The sequence below is a fragment of the Gymnoscopelus microlampas genome (genome assembly GCF_963454915.1).
Source record: "Gymnoscopelus microlampas genome assembly, chromosome: 10".
Taxonomy (NCBI): domain Eukaryota; kingdom Metazoa; phylum Chordata; class Actinopteri; order Myctophiformes; family Myctophidae; genus Gymnoscopelus; species Gymnoscopelus microlampas.
Genome location: NC_139947.1, coordinates 48,157,691 through 48,177,763, shown reverse-complemented (window position 1 = coordinate 48,177,763; position 20,073 = coordinate 48,157,691). Strand labels below are relative to the sequence as shown.

At 42.9% G+C, this 20,073-nt stretch overlaps 1 protein-coding gene across 1 annotated transcript; it reads right to left on the bottom strand.

The window, feature by feature from the left end:
* Window positions 1-18,824: 18,824 nt before the first annotated feature.
* Window positions 18,825-19,772, bottom strand: LOC311054268 (dolichyl-diphosphooligosaccharide--protein glycosyltransferase subunit MAGT1-like; the record flags this gene model as incomplete). Its single annotated transcript, XM_084070144.1, has 1 exon — window positions 18,825-19,772. One exon carries the CDS (start codon window positions 19,770-19,772, stop codon window positions 18,825-18,827), a length of 948 nt encoding a protein of 315 aa, XP_083926270.1.
* Between the last annotated feature and the right edge of the window lie 301 nt (window positions 19,773-20,073).

Below are 20,073 nucleotides of genomic sequence, written 5' to 3'. Positions count from 1 at the left end.
TCCCGGACCCCCTGTTGAAGACCCCTGCCATAAATAAAAGTGCGGTGTGACCATGCCCTTACAGAGTATTTCAGTATTGATACTTTTACTTAAGTAAGAAATGTGAGTACTTTTTCCCTCCACTGTTTACCACACATGAACCCTACCCTTGAGTCCCTGTTGTGTCTATGTCGAAGCGAATATTCGGCAAAAAATTGCAGAACGTTCAGAAAATGGCCGATAAACAAGCTCTCAACGCGATGCGCTGTGTTGTAAGGTAGTAGATGGGCAATTTTTCAGCGCCGAGATTTAGTGTATTGGGGGGGAAAAGGAGGTGACCAAGTAAAGACTCCTGTGGGACCCCGCGGTCAGCTAAGTACATTGGGTCTAAGTCGTTGATATGATTGTTTTTTTATGAAAGCCAGCCACAACAACACATAGATAATAATGGTGTGAGATGTACCGTGTCTTTCAATAAAGTGCCATTGAATTATGGTCTTCCAGATACCCGTCAGATAACAGCGAGCGATTTCTCTTCCCAGTTAGAGGCAAACTGTAGATAGTTATTGGTAGCCTGCCTTCATTGTTTGGATTTAGAACACTTTGGTGTGTCTCTAATAACAAAACAGGAGCTCACACTGATCTCCTCCGTTGATTGTCGATGATCATCTACCAGAAACATGATATTAACCACCTACAAGCTTGTCTATTTCCGTGCAACATTGTCGTATGTCGACCTAATAGTATAACCCTTTAAGACCGGGAACGCATCTGTGTCATTTTTAGATTTCTTTGGGCTATTCAAAAATAGCAGATCTACAAGCTCATAGCGCGGCACCGAGTGCCGCTCTATGAGCTTGTAGATCTTCTATTTTTGAAAAATCGTGAAAATGTGTGCAAAACTTTTAATATATATATATATTTTAAAGCGAACATTTTTAACTCTAATCTTTACTTCTGGGGTGATTCTACAAATGTTTTAATCCTAACGGTTAAGAAAATAAAAATAAACTTCTGTTGCTATAATGTCAGTGGTTCTCAAGCTTTTTTCATGTGAAGGACCCCCAAAATTATATGCATTTGGCCGCGGACCCCCATCTCAACATATTGTGTTCCAGGGACCCCCAGAGGCAAAGATTTTTGTTCAAAATGTTTATTATATATTCAAAGATTTGTACACATTTTCACGATTTCTTTTTTCAAAAATAGCAGATCTATTTATTTATTTATTAAAGAGCTGTATAGATTAGGTGACCCCTGTTGCTGAACAAACACTCTATATAGCAATGATTACCAGTGGCGTGCACAGACATTTTGAGGGGCAGGTGCTCAAGTAAATTATACTTTTTTTTGTTTATTTGATCTGCTCTTTTTTCCCTCTACACCTATACCTCTTTGCCAAAAATAGCCGATCTACAAGCCCACAACGCCTCGCAGCGCGAGGCGTTGTGGGCTTGTAGATCTGCTATTTTTGGCCAAAGTTCTCCTCAGAAAAGGGATGCTAGGGTTCGAGTGGTTATGGTAAAAAGAAAAATCATATCACATAAAGATTTGGCGGACCCCCTGTAGTAACTCTGAGGACCCCCTAGGGGTCCCGGACCCCCTGTTGAAGACCCCTGCTGTAAACTGAAAAAAAGGGCCCTTCTGGTCAAGAGGGCAAAGGGCAGGTGCTCTAGCGCCACCTAGAGTCTATCTCTGATCTGAATAAGGAGCCTGAAACTTTTTACAAAACCCTTTTTGTTTTAACCAAAATATCACTTACTGAATACTAAGGTCAAAGCAAAAGCGATGCGCCTCCAGTGTCTCAAACAGACAGGTCCTATTCGGTGCTGTATACTGTACTTGGTACAATCGGCAGAGAAAGGGGAGGGAGATAAATAAAGAAACAGAAAGAGGGAGAGAGAGAAAAGAGGATTGAGGGAGACTGATTGTAGCCTGCAGGGGTCGGCCATTAGGCTCACCAAATTGCGTTAAGCCATTCAATCCGGGAGAGCGTCTCTGTCATTTTAACCTTTCTTTGGGCTATTCAAAAATAGCAGATCTACAAGCTCATATGAGCTTGTAGATCTGCTATTTTTGGAAAATCGTGAAAATGTGTGTAAAATATTTTTGTTCCACGGACCTCCAGAAGCAAAGATTTTAGTTTCAAATGTTAAAAAAAAAAAAAAAAAAAAAAATATATATATATATATATATATATATTATATATATATATATATATATATATAATATAAATATTCAAAGATTTGCAAAAAATGTTCAAGATTTTTCCAAAAAATAGCAGATCTACAAGCTCATAGCGCGGCACTCGGTGCCGCGCTATGAGCTTGTATATCTGCTATTTTTGAATAGCCCAAAGTATAAAATAACGCTTATATATAGCTAAAATCTAAAGATGACACAGATGCGTTCCAGGATTAAATGGGTTAACTGATTTCCAATAAGATTGCAGCCATCAAATTTGAAATACAGACAATGCCTCTCTCTCTCTGCCTCTTTCTTTCTTGTCCCCTTAGTCTCTTGGTGCGCCAGCGGCAGGTGCAACATGTCTCCTCCTTCCACAATCCAATCGCTGCTACAAGGCCACAAGGAGGTTTTTCTTTTTTTTTTAACTTATCGCTGATATCCCAGAACAAATCACGAGTCCCAACGACAATAGCTGAGTTCTGGTGGGTGGGCAGTGAGTGTGTGAGTGGTTGCAGGCTGAGGCTCCGGGGTTTGGATTTGCTTTTGTTGTTTGGATGATTATTACACATTAACCCAGTCAATCCGGCCGGGAACGCATCTGTGTCATTTTTTGATTTATTTGGCTATTCAAAAAATAGCAGATCTACAAGCTCATGGCGCGGCACCGAGTGCCGCGCCATGAGCTTGTAGATCTGCTATTTTTGAAAAATCGTGAACATTAAGTTCAAATATTAAAATTTGTTTTTTTAAACATTTGTCAAATATTTCGAAGATTTGCACACATTTACACGATTTTGTTTAAAAATAGCACATATATACAAGTTTATAGCGTGGCACTCGGTGCTGCGCTATGAGCTTGTAGATCTGCTATTTTTGAATAGCCCAAAGAAATCTAAAAATGACACAGTCGGATGCTTTCCCGGTCTAAATGGGTTAATGTGTGTCTGTGTGTGTTTGTGTGTGTGTGTGTGTGTGTGTGTGTGTGTGTGTGTGTGTGTGTGTGTGTGTGCGTGTGCGTGTGCGCGCGCTAAGCCAAGCCATAAGGGCACTTTGGGGGGGGATTTGAACTGTTCTTCATTATGAATATTTGAATAGCTGAGCTGATAAAGTCTCTCCAAACTGAAACCCCTATTCCGACTATACACACCATGCACTATGAAGCTTAGCCCTCACCACAGGGCAAAGCTAATGAGAGAAAAACCATGGAAATGAGGCAGTCTTTATTGTATATTAACCGCTTAAACCCTACGTACTCCATTTCTCGCCTGTTATGACTTGCCCGGGATGCCGGGGTTATGTTCAGTGAGTAAGTACTCGACCTCAGTGAACTCAAATACAAGTGAAAGTTGCTTATTCAAATTTATACTTGAGTTAAAGTACTGAAGTACTTGCTTTCAAAGAACGATTATTCAAAAACACATGCTTTTATGCTTTTAACACATAAGCTGCCATGGACGCAGATCTGCGTCCTATTAGATAAAACCGTGGGCTGCCAGAATAATCTAGGACGCAGATCTGCGTCCTAATGTTTCATTTGGTTAATAGACGATCACGCTGTTTTATTTACATTCCGAGATCAGTTTCGTTTTCCACTCACCTCCGCTTCACCCGGAAGCAATTTCAGCGATTTCCGTTTCCGGTTTCCGGTTTTAGCTTGAAAAATGCGCTCTTTAGGCCAAAACACGTTTTTTTCACACGGTATAAAAAACGAACGGAGAGCTCCACTTCTATTTTCTTTAGTCTGGGTGACTAACAGTCATCGTCGTCGTGTATCACAACGGTCTGAAGACCGATTGGTGATTGTCGAAAACGTCACATCCGGTTTATGACGTATGGACTGTTTGAGCCTGTTTGGGGGGGGGGTCGAGCGAGTCAGCGAGTCAGCGAGTGATCCGAGGTGTCAATTTGCTGCTCTCTGCTGGTCGATCTGTCGTATGTGTTTAAAACCGCAACCAGACAAACTTAAATTAATTTAAATAACAAAATAACAAACAAAAAAAACACCAAATCGCTGGCAAGGGGCTGAGTACATTATGAATAAACTCTGGCAGTCAATGTGTCAAAAGATACTTACTGTAGGTATTCAAAAGTACAAATTACAAAGTACACTGCGATGCGTTGTGTGATCTTTTTTTTTTAATTATTTTTTTATCCCACGATTTTTGTAACCCTTATTTTTCACCCGGTGCCAATTTTTTAAGTGATCCTGGGCACTACACTCCCCTCACCAGCCTAGGGAGGCCAGGGCCGAGCTCATGCCTCCTTCAATGCATGATAGCCAACTGAGCTTCTTGTCACCTGACAGGAGGGAGTTTCCCTGGTAGGACGTAGCGCGTGGAAGGAACACGTTATTCCAACCAGTTCCCTTCCCCTCCATCAGGCGCCCCGGCTGTCATGGGGGAGGAGTTTAGTGACCAGGATTACTACATGTTTTTGTGAGGGTATCAACTACCCTGAGAGACACGGGGAGAACATGCAAACTCCACACAGAGTGGGCCCTTTCGCCAACCCCACCTAGGGTAGGTGGGGTTGGCGTTGTGTGATCTTGATCAGCTATATGTTCACTACATCTGAAATAGGGCTTAAGTTGTTGAGTCAAAAGTACCAATGTTTGTCGTTGAAATGTAGTGAAGTGAAAGTGTCCAAAAATACTAAGGCTCAAGTAAAATACAGATGCTTAAAAAATGAACTTACAGTACTCGAGTACTGTACTTTGTCCACCACTGTTCATATTAACCTATTAAGACCCCTGCAGAGTTACAAATGCTCGCTTTAAAAAAAAAATATATATATTCAAAGATTTTCACCTAATGTTCACGATGTGCCGCGCTTTGAGCTTGTATATCTGCTATTTTTGAATAGCCAAAGAAATCTATAAAAAGGACAGATGTGTTCCCGGATCGAATGGATTAAGATACTAAATAAACTGGAGGAAGGCACGTATAGCAGTGAGAGTGGTGTGGTTGGTTTGGGTTGAAATCAGTGGTGGAAAAAGTACTCAAATGTTTTACTTAAGTAAAAGTATCAATACTGCAATTTAGAAGTACTCTGTTACAAGTAAAAGTCCGGAATTCTAAATTTACTTGAGTTAAAGTGCAAAAATATTGGTATAAAAATTTACTTAGAGTACCAAAAGTAAAAGTACTAACATGTTTGAAAATAGCAGATCTACAAGCTCACAACGCGTCGCATCGCGACGCGTTGTGAGCTTGTAGATCTGCTATTTTCAAATAGTGTATAAAATAGGGCTAAAGTGGTTAATGTGTGTTTTATACTAGTGACTAAAGTTTTCAAATAATTGTAGTGCAGTAAAAGTACAACATTTGCCTCTGAGATGTAGTGGAGTAGAAGTACAAGCATAGACAATTGGAAATACTCCAGTAAAGTAAAAGTACCTCAAAATTGTACTTAAGTACAGTACTTGAGTAAATGTACTTAGTTACTTTACATCACTGGTTGAAATGAGAGAGGAAGGCGTGCTGTGTATAGATGGAAGCGGGGGGGTCCATCTGTCAGCGCAGGCTGGCTGAAGTCGGCCCTCCTCTGCTCGGCTCCGTGTTGATTATTTCCTTATCTCTCTCTGACTGGCTGGTCGCTGAGTAACAGTGACCCGCCCGAATTGCATCCCGGACCATATTTCCTCGGGATGCCCTGCCCTCCTACATCATTGCCATCCATTCCAAGGGGGGGTCAGTGGATTTATTTTGGGTGGGATGGGGGGGGTGTGTGCAAATCCCACGCGGAACAGCCAAGAGAATCACTGTTCTCTGGATAGAAGTGGAGCGGGATTGTGGGGGAAAGAAATGCTGTGGTTTAAAAAAAACTAGAAAATGTGCTCCTCGGAGCACAGGTCTCCGCCAGGTCAGGTAGGTTATTGTGGCCTCCTGGTGGCGCTATAATAGGCCAATGTGAAAAGGGTGCTATTTCTTCCTCGGGCTAGCGGGAATGTGCATGCATTCATGATTTGAGGCATTTTGTTGCAAAAATGTGTTTTGGTAAATTAGACCTGCTGGTGGCGCTATAACAGGCCAATGTGAAAAGGGTGGCATTTCTTCCTCGGCCTAGTGGGAATGTGCGTGCAAGTTTTCACGGAAATCGCAAGCTGTGTTCATGATTTGAGACATTTTGTTCAAAACGGACCAATCCTGCAAACTTTGGAAGCCAACCTTAGCCAATCAGGATGGAATATGAAATATCGGACAGATCCGTCTTGATCACATGACTATAGAGATACTGTGTACCGATTTGCGTGATGTTTGGATCAAATCAGTAGGAGTAAATGGGTTTTGCACAAATCGGCCTCCTGGTGGCGCTATAACAGGCCCATGTGAAAATGGGGCAGAGGTTCTGAATTGGCATCCAGGGAGTGTGTGTGCACAGTTTCTCAGCCACCGGGCCAACGGTGCCGGAGATGAGCTGCTAACACATGGACAGGACAGGACAGGACGGACGGACGGACGGACGGACGGACGGATAGACAGACAGGGGGTAAAACATACTCTCTCGCCAGGCCTTTCGGCCTGGCGGAGACAATAAATACATCAAGAGTCGGATAATGGACATGCTGCTGACGTCCTGTTCATGTTTTTATTTTTTATTTTAAATAGGATACTAACCTGGTATTGGCAGATGTTTGAGCAGATGTTCCTCTAGACTGTGACATGCTCGCCCAGTTTGAAGTCGGCCGGTTGGACGGTTCTTGAGAAACGTGAATAAGACAGAGATACCAGTACGCATATAGGGTGTGTATATACATGGGCCTCATGTACAGTAAAGTTCATATACACACCGGCGATTATGTGAATATACGCAAAATTCGGACTTGTTCCGAATAATTAAAAGACGATTTTTCGCTTCCCTTTTTCGCCCCATGGAAGCTTGCATTGACTTTATAAGGTTTTAAAAAAAAAATTTGTGTTCGCATGAAAAAATCGCACCCGGTGTGTAAGGAGCTTAAAGGACAACTTTGTTTTTTTACAACCAAGGTTTATGTTTTAGATTGTAATTAAAGTAAATAAAAGATGAGTGTTAAATTATTATTTTTTACTGCTTTCTATAGTTTGTCCGGTGGCTAAATGTCTTTTTTTACACAATAACCTGGCGTTTTCTTTATTATTATTTACAGTAGCTCTTTTAGCCCCCAATAACTCACAGCTGGCCATCAAAGACCACATGACCTTTTTTATTGTGTAAAAAAGGCATATTTAGCCACCGGAGTGACCGGACAGAATGCCCCCGCCCACTGTAAAAAAGATAGAGAAAATTGCTAAAACTATAGAAAGCAGTAAATGAAAAAAAATAATAACACTCATCTTTTATTTACTTTAGTTACAAGCTAAAATATAAACCTTGGTTGTAAAAAAACAAAGTTGTGCTTTAAGGCTATAACACATTTCTTTTCTTTTACTCCTGAAATGCTCGCCAAGACCCTATTGTACAAAGAATGACATATTCTAATAATATCACATACAGTACAGCCTATATATTCCTGAAGGTACTATATTTCTTGCCAGAGGCGAATAAAATGACACAATCTTGGGTAAGCTCATAAACTGTTGTCTCCCATTACTTGATAAATAGTTTATAGTAGAACAAACAGCATGCACGTAATATCACACTGGAGGGCATGTAGGGATGCTATGCTGTTTACTGTCGCCGTAGGGCAGAAACCTTCCTTCTCCCATATTTCAACTTTGTATGTAATTTTTTTCGTAAATTAAGGCCCTACTTCATCGTAGTGTCGTGTAAAAGCAGTGAAACTAGCCGCCGCTCTACAAGCTTGTGATGCGTTGTGAGCTTTCATATCAGCTATTTTCACTGTGAAAGTGCTTAATTCTGTGTGTGGGGTTCTCCCACACAACTATCATTCTCCGTTCTCTACACTGGCTCCCCGTAGCGGCTCGCATCCAGTTTAAAACCCTGGTGCTAGCCTATAGGGCAGTGAAAGGAACAGCTCCTTCTTACCTCCGGGCTATTATATGGTCGATGCCTACACCCCTGCCCGACCACTTCGGTCTGCCACCTCGGGGCGACTGATTGCCTCGTCACTCAAGGGTCCTTCTGGCCGATCCACACGGTCACGACTTTTTTTCTGTTCTGGCCCCACAGTGGTAGAATGAACTTCCCACTGATGTCCTGACAGCAGAGTCACTGCCCATCTTTCACCGCAGACTGAAAACCCACCTCTTCAGGAAACACTACCCTTCCTCTTTGCCTGGCCTACTTGTTGTTAACTAGTTGTACGAACGCTTGTTTTATTGTTGTATTGTTTTATTGGATCTTGTTTAGTCGATACACTTATTTGTTTTAGCTCCTGCTCATTTGATTTTGCTATTTTGTGTCATCTGTTTAAGGAAATAGGTAGCTGATATATTGCACTTTTACCTTAGCACTAGGTATACTCTTCGTTGCTTGTTTTTGCAGAAAATGCACTTAAGACTTCTGGTGATTAGTAGTTTTCGTTCCCTACCTATGTTGAATGCACTTATTGTAAGTCGGTTTGGATAAAAGCGTCTGCTAAATGACTGTAATATTATAGTATTAACAAGAGCTTGTGACTAGGATCCATTGGAGCACAGGTTATTTTTTCCATGTTCTGAAAAGTGATCGTTTTTTTTAGACATAAAAGGTTTCCATCCGGTATCAGCATGACATGTGACTATCTACGGTTACGACCCAATCACAGCTGTGCTGATATAATATAAAGTACAGCACTTCCTTGCAGTGTGTATTGTGAAGCTACAAAACGTGTTTTAATGCTCGAATACAAACATGAAATGATGATTGAAATGTGAGGTAATTTAGAGTTTAAACATGGGACGTAAAATTTTACTACCTGCATATGGCCATATAATTGATATCCCTTAAAAAAGAAAATGAAAGAATGAAACATCTGCCGTTTGTTTGCCTGTGCCTGTGGACTGCAGACACATGACTGTGCACACACACACACACACGCGCACGTGCACGCGCACGCACACGCACACGCCTCACCGATCCCTCTCTCTACCTTGTTTGCCTTCTACCTCGACGGTGGGGGGCGTGTATGTTTTGTCCCCTCGTGGTAAAACGATGTCTTTGAAGTATTCCTTCCATGTTAACCCATTTAGACCGGGAAAGTATTTGGGCTATTTAAAAAATAGCAGATCTACAAGCTCATAGCGCGGCACCGAGTGCCGCGCTATGAGCTTGTAGATCTGCATTTATTTTTTAAATATTGAACATTTGTGCAAATCTTTGAATATGTATTTTTTTTTTGAAGCGAACATTTTTAACTCTGTTACAACTTCTGGGGTCCCTGGAACAAAATATTTTGAAATGGGGGTCCACGGCCAAATACGTATAATTTTGGGTGGTCTTTGACATTCTTTTTTTGCAAAAAACTGTTACAGTAGGATTTAGAAGATACTGTATTTGTAGAATCCCCAGAAGCAAAGATTTGAGTTAAAAAAGATATATATATTCAAAGATTTGCACAACATTTTAAAGATTTGTCCAAAAAATAGCAGATCTCCAAATTGAGATCCACTGATTATATACTGATTTAGAAGACGTTTGTCAGGATTTAGAAGACGTTGGTATAAATCCCCAGAAGCAAAGATTTGAGTTACAAATGTTCAGCTTTAAAAACATATATATATTCAAAGATTTGCACACATTTTCACGATTTCTCAAAAATAGCAGATCTACAAGCTCATAGATCTGCTCGGTGCCGCGCTATGAGCTTGTAGATCTGCTATTTTTGAATAGCCAAAGAAATCTAAAATGACAGTGATGCGTTCCCGGTCTAAATGGGTTAATGGTCCCGGCATCTTTAATGACCAGGCAGGCTAAGCTGCGACATCGCCCGGGAGAAATATTAGCTCAGCAAGGTCAGAGCCAGACAAGGTCCCATCTGTCTCCCTGCAGCCCCACAGCGTGTGGATCCCAGGCAGGGCCAGGCCCCTCACATTACGCTGGCCGTCGGCCCCGGGGCTAAGGCAGAGGAGAATGCATCATCCATCTGATTTAGGAAGACTCTGGCCGCCGCTGTAATTTCAGAGCTGAATGAATAACGCTGGTTTCTTGTTGCTGTCAGCTGTCGCCGCCGGACCGGTACGCCGAGTCACGGGCACACACCGTGAAATCTGTGACTGTTCGTTTAACCCATTAAAGACCTGAGGCCGATTCTAGTACAAACGCCTTCTAACTTGTTTGTGCCCAAGGGCTCCCAAATTGTAAAAAAAAATATGTATTTGGCCCCTATCTGAAAATGTTTTGTGCCAGGGACCCGCAGAAGAGAAGATTTGTGTTAAAAGAAATTCAAAACATATTTCAAACACTGTCAAGATTTTTGAATAGCCAACGCTAAAATCTAAAATGAAACAAACTGCGTTTCCATCAAGTGGTTTCGAAAATAAGAAGCGAACCTTCAGAAAGTCGAACAAAACATTTTTTTTTTTGCCCGTTTCCATCCACTGATAAAATGCGATTCTTGGAATATAGTTCATGAAATAAGTAGTAGGTGGCACTATTTTGCCAGTCGAGTGAGACGCATATTATTGTCTCCTCCAGGCCGAACGGCATGGCGAGAGAGTATGTTTTGCACGCTCCGTCCGTCCGTCTGTCCGTCCGTCAGTGTGTCCGTCTGTGAACAGCTAATCTACCACACCGTTGGCTTGATCGCAGCGAAACTGTGCACACACACTCCCTGGATGCCAATTCAGAACCTCTGCCCCAAATCTTTCATATGGGCCTTTTATAGCGCCACCATTTTTTGACAGTACTCCTACAGATGTTTTCCAAACGTCACGCAAATCGGTACACATCTCTATAGTCATTAAACAAAACATTTTTTTCAGATTTTTCATACTCCATTCTGATTGGCTAAGAAGTTTGCAGGAGTGCTCCGTTTTGAACAAAATGCCTCAAATCATGAACACGGCATGCAATTTCCGTGAAATTGTGCACGCACATTCCCACTGTGCCGAGGAAGAAACGGCACTTGAAAGTTCAAATCAGCCACATGGTGGCACTATAACGGGACAATTCGTGTTTTTATCTATAACTGCACTGATCTGTGTAAAACTTTGTATGTGCACTCCCTTGAGGCCAAGGAAACTTGAACAAAATGCCGCAAATCATGTAAATCGATAGTTTGATTAACTGTTGCAGCCCCTAAACCACATGGAGTGGAAGGTTGCATTTGTACACTGAACAGCACCAGAGCGGTGATGTTAAACTTGTCTAAGTGTGTCATGTCACACAGAGGCCCAGACCAGACCTTCAGAGAACTTCACATCACATTAATCCACACATTGGGTACAACCACCCCCCCGCCCCAACCGCAGCCCTATCAGGTGTCACATTTAACAAGGAAATACTGGCGTGGTGAAACTGTGAGCGTCCCATAAACGAGTCTGAAGCCTAAGCCAAGTAACCGGTGACTGTGTGTTGTCACTGGGCTCTGTGTTGTTGGGGTTAACACCCTGTGACGGACATGAACTTTAGAGTCACTCACTTCAACTCCCTGGCCGTTCTCTCTGTGTGCCTTATTATTCTCTTCAAAAACTGACACACTGTTTAAAACTGCTTCAGATGAGCCTTTATGACAGCCTCTCTCTCTGTCTCTCTCTCAATTAAACCTCATTGAGAGAGAGGATAACGATATTTAAACAGAACTGTGTAACATTGCAACACTGCAATCAAATACAGTATAGGTACGCTTTACTTAAAAATACAAAATAAAATAAACATTGCAAAAAATAATCCTCCTTTAAAAAAATTTAAACATGTATTTTTCTATAACTTTCATGTGAATAAAAAACATTATTTTTATATTACCAATCTGTATAGAGTATGTAGTAGATATTAAAGGGATATTTCACTTTCAAAACAACTTTGGGTCATTTTATCGTCTACTCAGGCTTATGTGAGCCCCCCAGACAGTTTTTAAGTAGCTTGATTTAGTATTTAGATATTTGATATTCATTTTATCAGACACGTCCCCTTCCTATACAAACCCATTATAACTTCAAACTCCCTTTTTAGCATGTTAGATTCATCAAAAACACCCGTCCTTGGTTCTGGTGACTCACCCTGCCCTCCTAATACGCGAGGGGGGCGTGTTCTTTCGATTACTTTTTCATTTATTTTATTTAATCTTTTTATTGTATTAAATTTTTACATTTTCCCCCAAAAATATGGGGTTTTTGATGAATCTAACATGTTAAAAATGGAGTTTGAAGTTATAATGGGTTTGTATAGGAAGGGGGCGTGTCTGATAAAATGAATATCAAATATCTAAATACTGAATCAAGCAACTTAAAAACTCTCTGTCTGGGGGCTCACAAAAGCCTGAGTAGACGATACAATGACCCAAAGTTGTTTTTAAAGTGAAATATCCCTTTAATACAATATAATAACTAACAAGTGTGCTGGTTGGAGGTGGTCTCGAATGGAAATGACTCGTCTCGCCAAACATCCTCTCTGTCATTTCATTGCTCAACAATAAACATGTTGGCGATGGCGTGGGGGGGGGGGCTCTGGTAGGATTTATTTGCTGTGGTAATTACAGTCCATGTTCCGAGATATCTTGCAAATATTGCATTGCAGGTATATGTGACTCTGATGTCTTGCTAGTTGGCAGGTGGTTAAAAAAAGTGAAGCTCGGTTTCCACCTCATTTTGTGTGCAGTAGTGGGTGCACGGTGCAGGCAGACAGCCACTCTGTTTTCCCCCGGGAGTCAGCCTGCCTGTGGTGGCCTCTCTCAATGGCAAGGCCACATGCTCACTGAGTTCTGTAGAAAAGTCCATTTCCTTAATCCATTAAGACGGGGAACGCGTCTGTCTGTGTCATTTTAAGATCGCTTTGGCTATTCAAAAATAGCAGATCTACAAGCTCATAGCGTGGCACCGAGTGCAGTGCTATGAACTTGTAGATCTGCAATTTCTTCTCTTTGAATATATACATAGTATATATATATATATATATATATATATATATATATATATATATATATATATATATATATATATATATTAAAGCGATGGGGGTCCCTGGAACAACATATTTTGAGATGGGGGTCCATGGCCAAATAAATATCATTTTGGGGGTCCTTGACATGGAAAAGTCGGAGCACCACTGATATAGCAACATACTGCTTTGATATGTAAAGTATTTGGCCGCGGACCCCCATCTCATTTTTTTTTGTTCCAGGGACCCCCCAGAAGCATAGATTTGCAGTTACAAATGTTCGCTTTAAAAATATATATATTTAAAGATTTGGGCACATTTTCACGATTTTTCAAAAATAGCAGATCTACAAGCTCGTAGCGCGGCACTCGGTGCCGCGCTACGAGCTTGTAGATCTGCTATTTTTGAATAGCCCAAAAAAAATTACACAAGATGCGTTCCCGGCCTTAAAGGGTTAATTTAGGATCAGTCACAGTGCTCACTTGCTCTGCCACTGTGTATTAGCGTTCCAATTTGCTCCGGTCGATTCTTTCCAATGTGTCAGTGTGTCTGCAGTATACAGGACCTGCATCCATTCCATATAGTGTGAAATCTCTCTCTTCATTTGTATCGGCAAGCGTTTCTCATGCAATACCCATCCCGTCGTATACCTCCACCTCCATAGACTGTATAAAAGAGATGGACAACGCCACACCTCTGCTTTCTGCAGACCGAAAATGAAGCCGATAGTTCAGCAATTTCAAATCCGCCATACAGTGGCGTGCACAGACATTTTGAGGGGCCGGTGCTCAAGTAAATTATACTTTTTTTTGTTTAGTTAGTCTGCTCTTTTTTCCCTCTACACCTATACCTATACCTCTTTGCCAAAAATTGCAGATCTACAAGCCCACAACGCCTCGCAGCGCGAGGCGTTGTGGGCTTGTAGATCTGCTATTTTTGGCTAAAGTTCTCCTCAGAAAAGGGATGCTAGGTTTCGAGTGGTTATGGTAAAAAGAAAAATCGTATCACATAAAGATTTGGCGGACCCCCTGTAGTAACTCTGACGACCCCCTAGGGGTCCCGGACCCCCTGTTGAAGACCCTGCTGTAAACTGAAAAAAGGGCACTTCTGGTCAAGAGGGCAAAGGGCAGGTGCTCTAGCACCACCTAGAGTCTATCTGTGCACGTCCCTGCCGCCATATTTCAATATCGCGTCATGGGAATGAATGCTTTTGGTTTTGTAGCTTTGTCAATCAAATCATCCCGCCCCTCCTAGAGCATAGCCTACTTTATCGTCAATTTCAAAATAAATGGGACCATAGTTTACCAAAACGCATATCATGATGATTGAAAGGAGACTTTAAACTAGTAACTGGAAGCATATAGTATTTATGACAATGTTTATGAAGGTAAGAACATTAAGTCTAAAGTTCGTCAAAAACCCATCCGCTTACATTGAGAGAGTATTCTTTCGGACACCAGCAGGGGTAAAACAGCGAAACAACAGGTCATTCATGTGAACTGCCTCTTCCGTATTAGCCTCAATGTAAAACTTTCAAGCTGGGCCCTTGCTAGAGACGCACCGATACCGTTCGTTCTTGCCGTTTTACCGATTCCGATGATCCCATAATTGCGTATCGGTCTATACCGAGTACCGATCCGATACCAGTGTGCGATTAAAAAAAAGAAATCTAGGACGAGTGGTTCTCAAAGTGGTGTCCAGGGACCCTCAGGTTCCTTGAGGGGGTTCCAAATGGACCCTTACAAGTCTCTGAGAGTGTACAAATGTACTCTGAGAGTGTACAAATGGAACCAAATGGACCCCATAAGGGGTCCATTTGGTTCCATTTGTACACTGTCAGAGTTATGGGGGTCCTTGTGGAAAAAAAGATTGAGGATCACAGACCTAGGAATACATTATTAACTAGAAAAAGTGCTCCTCGGAGCACAACTCTCCGCTGTTGGGAATGTTGGGAATGTTCTATCTGTATAAGTGTCCTATCCGTCCTGTCTGTATAAGTGTCCTATCCCTCCTGTCTGTATAAGTGTCCTATCCGTCCTGTCTGTGTAAGTGTCCTATCCGTCCTGTCTGTGTAAGTGTCCTATCCAATTGTTACAGTATCCGCCATTTCTCAACCATTTCGTGATTGTTCCTGTCTTACCTCACTCTTACCAGACTTGTGTTGGGAATGTTGGGAATGTTCTAATTCTTATGTTCTAACTGTCCTATCCATCCTGTCTGTATAAGTGTCCGATCCGTCCTGTCTGTATAAGTGTCCTATCCGTCTGTATAAGTGTCCTATCCGTCTTGTCTGTATAAGTGTCCTATCCGTCTGTATAAGTGTCCTATCCATCCTGTCTGTATAAGTGTCCTATCCGTCTGTATAAGTGTCCTATCCGTCTTGTCTGTATAAGTGTCCTATCCGTCTTGTCTATGTAAGTGTCCTATCCCTCCTGTCTGTGTAAGTGTCCTATCCCTCCTGTCTGTATAAGTGTCCTATCCGTCCTGTCTGTATACTGTAGGTGTCCTATCCGTCCTGTCTGTATACTGTAAGTGTCCTATCCGTCCTGTCTGTGTAAGTGTCATATCCCTCCTGTCTATGTAAGTGTCCTATCCGTCCTGTCTGTGTAAGTGTTCTATCCGTCCTGTCTGTATAAGTGTCCTATCCGTCCTGTCTGTATAAGTGTCCTATCCGTCCTGTCTGTATAAGTGTCCTATCCGTCCTGTCTGTGTACTGTAAGTGTCCTATCCGTCTGTGTAAGTGTCATATCCCTCCTGTCTATATAAGTGTCCTATCTGTCCTATCTACCAATTATGTATCAGCCATGCAGCCATTTCGTGATGGTTCCTGTCTTACCTCACTTTGACAGTGGCAAAGACACTGTCAAAGTGATGCCATGTATTTATACAGTATTTCACCGTATTGTCACGTGTCACGTGAGGCTTGACCAATCGGTGTGTCATATTTAGAAAGTGAAAACAAAACTCTCCTACGGAGAGTAATAATGGTTAAAGTGCAGCTCCAAGTTAGTAAAAAATCACACCTGTGTGAAGGTAGCGGCGCCTTTGATATATTTTGTCATAGATATGTGTTTCTACTAGAGAAACAATATTAAATCTCTGTAAATTTATTTCAAGGCTTCCAGTGGCACTAAATAGTACTCATTGTTTATTTAGTCATTGTTTATATAGACATCTAATTCTATATTCATGACATCATAGTGATGTCATAGTGACCAATCAGAACCTTGGCGAGCCTGACCAATCAGAACGTTGACGGACCTGACCAATCAGAACCTTGGCGAGCCTGACCAATCAGAACGTTGACGGACCTGACCAATCAGAACGTTGACGGACCTGACCAATCAGAACCTTGGCGAGCCTGACCAATCAGAACGTTGACGCAAAAGCCAGGTATAGAGCGGCTAGCGCCGCTAAAAATAATAATATAAATAGTACAGGAACAGTATGAAACAGTAGTGCAAACATCAACTGAAGCATAATAATATTATTACAAAATATTACCGTAAATGAAATATCATCATGTGATAAATGACATGGTATCGGAATTGCATAGACTGGCTGATACCAGATTTTTAGGCAGTATCGGCAGCTTTTCCGATACTGAAATCGGGACCGGGACAAATGGCAAATGGTGCGTTTATATATCGCCTTTATCCAAAGCGCGTTACATAGATTGTGCGTTACATTCACCCATTGACACACACACATTCACACACACATTCATACACCGATGGCGTAGGAAACCATGCAAGGCACTAACTCCCTGCTCATCGGGAGAAATTAGGGGTTCAGCGTCGTGCTCAAGGACACTTCAACACTAACTCTGGGGGAGCCCGGGATCGAACTGGGAAACCTGCGGTTGCCATCCGGCCGCTCTACCCCTGAGCCACTGCCGCCCCCAACAACAACTCTAGTCTTCTAGAACATTGGTTCTCAAAGTGGGGTCCGGGGACCCCCAGGGGTCCTTGAGGGAGTTCCAGGGGGTCCCCAGCTAAATGATAGATTAGGCACCAAATGGACCCTTATGGGTCTGTTACTCTGTAACCATTTGTACACTCTCAGAGTTAAGTTAACATTGATTTTACAATACGAATTGGGGTCCCAGAGATAGAAATGCCATTAAATGGGGGTCCGCAGGGGCGGATTTAAGAAGTTAGGGGCTCCAAGCAAAGCTCTGGTTCGGGGCCTATTTTGCGCGCGCGAAAATGCGAAGACATTTTTTTTTAATTAAGAAAAAAAAAAAAAGGGGGGGAGGTGGGGCCTCCCATGCCTTGGGGCTCCAAGCAAGTGCTTGGTATGCCTAGTGCAAATATCCGCCCCCCGGGTCCGTAGCCCTAATGCATGTCAAACTGGGGGTCCTTAAAATGTATCTTTTCAAATGGGGGTCCGCGGGCTAATAAGTGTCCATTTGGGGGTCCTTGACATGAAAAAGTTTGAGAACCACTGTTCTAGAAACCGCTGACGTTGCTTTGATTTGATGAATTCCATTGTCCACGCTGCCAATTATAATGACGAAGAGGCACAAGCGTGAGGGAAAGCTCATCCCGACAGATCGGGTTGGTCAATCAGGGAAGTCGCTGACGGAGCCCCCCCCCCCCCCCCCCCCGTCTCTACAGCTCTTTAGTAAACAGAAAATAACATTTTCAGGTCTGGATACCAATTTGATCCAATCTAGAGAGGGAACTCATATATAGGATAAACGTGAAACTTAAAATGATGAGAAAAAAGAAAACAGACAAATTTAGAATTGGAACACAATACAATTCAAGCTGATAAATGGGTTCGTTCTCCTGATTGGATGACATTTCTAACCCTCCTGAAAATGCATTTTGTTGGTTTACTAACGAGCTGGAGAGATGATGAAAACCCCTGTTATTGAACAAAAGCTCTATAGCAATGATAACTATCAGAATATAGAGCTATAACGTTTCAACAAAAAAAATCAATGTTTTAACCATAATATAACTTTACAGCACCTTTACATTAATACAGGACTTGCTATTAAGGTTATCTGGTAGCACATTGGCCCTTTTCTATACCCTCTGAATTGATTTCAGCATTAAATGACTGGCAGCCCTTCTGCGTTTTTATTTATTAATTTCAATGTTTATTTATTTTAAGATGATGCCTCAGTTTGGCTCTTGACTCTCATGCCTCATTACTGCTGCTTGGTTCAATCAAGTAAGGTGAAGCTTAGAAAATGATATACGACTACCACCATTGGTCTGACTTGAGGAGAGCATCCATGGGTTTTGACAGCAATTTAGAGCATTGGTTCTCAAAGTGGGGTCCGGGGACCCCAGGGGGTACTTGAGGGGGTTCCAGGGGGTCCCCAGCTAAATGATGGATAGGAACCAAATGGACCTTTATGGGTCTTGATTTTACAATATAAATTGGGGTCCCAGAGATATAAATGCCATTAAATGGGGGTCCGTAGCCTAATGCATGTCAAACTGGGGGTCCTTGAAATTAAAATGGTTGAGAATCACTGCTAGAGCCGTAAAAAAATCGTCTCTTATGGATGTCCCTGGCATATCTTTTGAAATGGGGGTCTGCGGGCTAATAAGTGTCAATTTGGGGGTCCTTGACATGAAAAAGTTTGAGAAACACTGATTTAGAGAACCGCCTGTCGATGGATAATAACCTCCTCTGGCTGGATGACTGCTGGTTGATTCTAACACAACGGGAAGCTGCAGGGGTATTTAGTGCTTTTTCCTGACAACGGACAGCATACAACCGAAGGAAAGGATCACCATGACATTACCCGTGAAACACATTGCCTTCCTCGTCCCGACGTCCGAGCCGCCGGTAGCAGCCTCACACAGCAGCACCATTCCCACGGTGGCGGCAGCGTTGAGGAACCCGACCATGTAGGTCTCGGCCCCGAACTGAGCCTGCGTGCTGGGATGGATGAAAGTCTGTTCTTTGCCGTTACGGCTCCTGTGCGCAAAGGCCGGTCCTCTGATATGGCTCCAGATCTGCCCCGAGGTCATCAATAGGACGCAGAACAGTGCGGCGAACGCCCAGGCATTCCTGTTGAGAAGAAACGTTAAGCTGTGGCGCTGAACGTAGGCGATTCCACCAGCTATAGCCAAGACGAAGCCCACGAGAAACGGTCGCGTGTAGTCGGTGGCACGAGTGAAGTGGATGTGTACGTCGGTCTGGCGTGCCACCCATCCGGACAGACGTTCGGCGCTAAAGCCTCTGTTCAGATCGCAGGGATCGGGTTTCCCTTTGGAGGGGAAATGGAGGATCGCCGGAACGGAATCCAACTTCAACACGCCGAAGAAGACGTCCGACGCGTCGTCGACGTCCACGGTCGCAAAGAACACTTTGTTGGTGAAGGCGGAGGAGGAGTATCGCCACGCGCCGGCCAGCACGCGGAACTCTCTGAGAGCCTCCCTGCATATCCCGCACTCGGCCTGCTGCCGCACGGCCGTGAACATGACGATCACCGAGTAGTTCCTGGGGGACGCCGTGACGAAGCGGTTGAACATGTCTCCGTTCATCCTGATGGGGGACTTGGTGGAGGCCCACTTCATCATCTGACCCACCTTGTCCGACAGCAAAGAGTCTTTCTTCTGGGCGTGGGAAGGAGCGCCGTACAAAGCGAGGAGCAGAAGTAATACGAATGAAAGTTTCCGATACATCTTGGAAGACAGCTAGCACGACCTCAGCTGGACGTGAATCTTGATCCGTAAAAGGAGTGCTGTCGCCCGCGCTGCTACTTATAATGGTACGGTGACACAAACGTCACGCTATGACCGGCCAATCGGCCACGCCGATGGGTTTGGATTGGCCAATCAGAGAAGCCTAATCATTGATTATTAGACTAGATTTGCGCGGATGAGCTCTAAATTTAGAGGAAACGCCTGAGCTGATTTGGCGGACCCCCGTGTAGTAACTCTGAGGATCCCCTAGGGGTCCAGGACCCCCCAGGGATCTCCATAT